The sequence below is a fragment of the Plectrocnemia conspersa genome, unplaced genomic scaffold, assembly GCF_051122295.1.
Source record: "Plectrocnemia conspersa isolate PC_06_02 unplaced genomic scaffold, ASM5112229v1 ptg000013l, whole genome shotgun sequence".
Lineage (NCBI taxonomy): Eukaryota > Metazoa > Arthropoda > Insecta > Trichoptera > Polycentropodidae > Plectrocnemia > Plectrocnemia conspersa.
In genome coordinates, this window is record NW_028277177.1 from 20,978,544 (window position 1) to 20,981,820 (window position 3,277).

Below are 3,277 nucleotides of genomic sequence, written 5' to 3' on the forward strand. Positions count from 1 at the left end.
AAAACACATAATATTTTTTTATTTAAGAACTGAATTAATTAAAATTAAAACTCAATATGCCATTGCCCCACAAAAAATACATTCGATAAAATAAATATTTTATAAACATAATTTACAAATATATATATATGAATAATATTAAAGATATTTTAAATTATTAATCTTCATTCAATTTAAAAATAAAGTTTTTATTTGACAGTATACGCGCACGCGTCAAACGCCATTAAAACATACCTTAAGGCCAAAATATTAAAAAATAGCGCTAACGTTTGACAGCTTTGAACGTCAAACTTAATAAACTATTTTTAATTTAACAAAACTACACAATGGATATATCATACGTAGAATCTGATAAAATCGAACAATTCGATGTTCAAGTGAAAGCTTATGAACCTTTTCATCCAATTACTTTCAAGTGTTTCGAAACGAATCAAGTGATATTGTGGAATAAGTTTACTCTGCTTATTTACGAATGTAGTGATTTTAATAATCAACCGCAGATATTCAATTTTGATTTTGCTATTAAAAAGATAATTGCAGTTAATAATAGTATAGTTCTGCTGAGTGCCGAGCGAAAAGTTCATTTTATCAAATATAATGAGGAAAACACTGATATGTATGACTCAGACAATTATATTGTTCATAATAACATACATGAAAATGTATACGATATTATTAGATATGATGAAGTTGTTGTTATGATTCAGGAAATTGATAATAAATATTATGTAAACTTTAATAATGATGCTGTTATTGACATGGTACTATCAGATATAAACTGTAATAATGAAACGAAATTTTATATAAAATCATTATGTTTTTTTGATAAAACCTTTCTTGATAATGTGTTATTATTTAAAAATCAAAGTATTGAATCTGATATAATATTTGTTGTACAAAATGATACTGTTTTTGCATGTTTTTTGTCTGAAAAATTTACCATTATCAAAGTATTGCATACATGCCCAGTTCCAATAAAGGAACTCTTATTTGGCGATGAAAAGTGTTCCAAAATGTATTTATGTTTATGTACAGGTTCAATTGTAGTATTAACGCATAATTCAGAGCAAAAATGTATTAATGTTGATGTTTTACATATGAATTGTTCCATTGAAAAGATCATTTTAATAAATGACCAATTTATATATCTAGACGGTTATAAAACATGGACAAGCTACGTTTATTACGATAAAGAAGAACTTAAAATTAGACATAAAATGTTAAAATTAACAAATGTCTATGATCTTGTATACGACAGTGTTAATGATTTTATATATTGCGTCACTCTTTATAATTCTTTGTACCGTTATAAGAATCAAATTAATAATGTATCCATTCGTGAAGACGAATACTTCTCCTTGCCTAAAAATTTGAATGAAACACAATTAGTTTTTAAAATGATATTGGATGAGAATCGTAAAAATCAAGAGGTTGTTAAAGAGATTATAAATCAAAATTTCAAATTAAAAATCTTTGGATTGTCTCAAAAGTCAAATCTTATTTTAAGCCACATATCGTCTAAATTTGAAATTCATTATAATATTGCAAATTTAGATGAAAAAGATGTTACGTTGATTACCGATTTACAAAATTATTACTCAAATAATACGTGTATATATTTAATCAAATATGAAATATTCGGCGAACTCAAAAGTGTATTAGAAGAAATCATGAAACATACTGAAAACTTATGGTTTGTTCATATAAATATGAAATGTGGGGAATATACACAATCGACATCAATCAGATTGAATAACATTATCTCTTTCAACGTTGCTATTCCCATCAAGAAAGAAATTGTTACAATTCCATCTATTTTAGATGTAAAATTGATTGCTTTAATACCGGAAGTGTATAATAAAAATGTGGACGTATGGTGTTTACTGCCCTCAGCGCCTTTATTAATTGATTCGAAATATCATTTAAAAGTTACATCAGAAAATCTATTTAAAAGAAGTATTTCATCAAATGAGTCAAACATAAGTAGCAACAAAATTCTAAGTTTGACTTCAAAATATACAAGTCAAATATGTGATATAAGGAAATGTAACAATACAAATAAACATGTATCTTATTATATTCGATTGCCTGAAAATTACAAAGATTTTCTTCAAACATTCCATAAAAAAGTGACACATTGGCTTGGAACAAAGGCGCGAAAAGATTTAGCTGAAAAATTTACAGAAGATAATTTTATATCTCATAGAAAATCACTAAGAATTACAATCTTGGATGCTTCGATTGATATCAAGGTTGTATCAGATTCCACAATGCCAAAAATAAAGATCTCTGGAAGCAATATTGAAGTTTGCTGGGATTTTTATTGCTTCATTTGCGATAATCTGACGTCTGAACATTATATATATAAAACAATACCGAACTTTGATTATATGAAATTTCAGGTAAAGTATTTAATTTACTATAAGTAATTGCTGTATATATAATTAATATACGTTTTATTGTTTTAGAAAATCAAAGATACTGTTTTTGATATAAATATTGAAGAACTTCCAGATAAGAGATTACTACAACTTGCCGAAGAATTCAATTGTGATATGTTAGGAATATTGCCATTTTAATACTTAAATAAAATATTAAATATATTTTCTACTTTTATTCATGCTTACATATCTATGGAGCAATACCGACCATAAATAATGATGCAATATTCGGAGTCAGACCATTAACAATAAATACCTATTCTATTTCAATCATCACAAATATTTTAAAACATAGACATATTTTATTATTGTTTTGGTTTATTAATATTAGTTATAATAAGTGTATCTACTTTAAAGGCCACCATGGCCTTGATAGTCTCAATCGCGTCATTAAAAATTAGTCTTTAGTAAAAACTTCAATAACAATCCTCAGTTGATTTATATAATACTACTTTTTGTACCTAGTTTTATTCCCAATTACATAACATTCTGTGACAGTTACTAAAGTATATGTTTTTTGTAAAGTTATGGATAGCATTCATCACTTAGGTCGAAATAGTATAGTCCATAAGGTACGAAAATGATATGTGATTGTTCCTCTAACCTTGTCTGTGTCACGTAATTTTCAAGTCCTCTCCGTAGATCAGGTTGAACTCTTGGATTTCGGATTTTGTAGCTGAACCAAGGTTGACATGAAATGGAATGCAGCTGCTAGCTTAAGTGTGCGCCTTAAGCTTATTCACTAGGTGCGAGTTCAGCTGAACTCTTGTGTGCCTCAAGTTGGAAGTATCTGTTGAAAGATACTTTCGAAAAAGATTTTTTTATTTCGAATGGAA

The 3,277-nt window shown here is 27.1% G+C and overlaps 1 protein-coding gene across 1 annotated transcript; it reads left to right on the plus strand.

Annotated features, from left to right (window-relative positions):
- Window positions 1–251: 251 nt before the first annotated feature.
- Window positions 252–2,601, plus strand: LOC148227548 (uncharacterized). The gene is made up of 2 exons (XM_088201992.1): window positions 252–2,402; window positions 2,469–2,601. Exons 1-2 carry the CDS (start codon window positions 327–329, stop codon window positions 2,577–2,579), a joined length of 2,187 nt encoding a protein of 728 aa, XP_088058118.1. The 5' UTR covers window positions 252–326; the 3' UTR covers window positions 2,580–2,601.
- The last annotated feature ends 676 nt before the right edge of the window (window positions 2,602–3,277 follow it).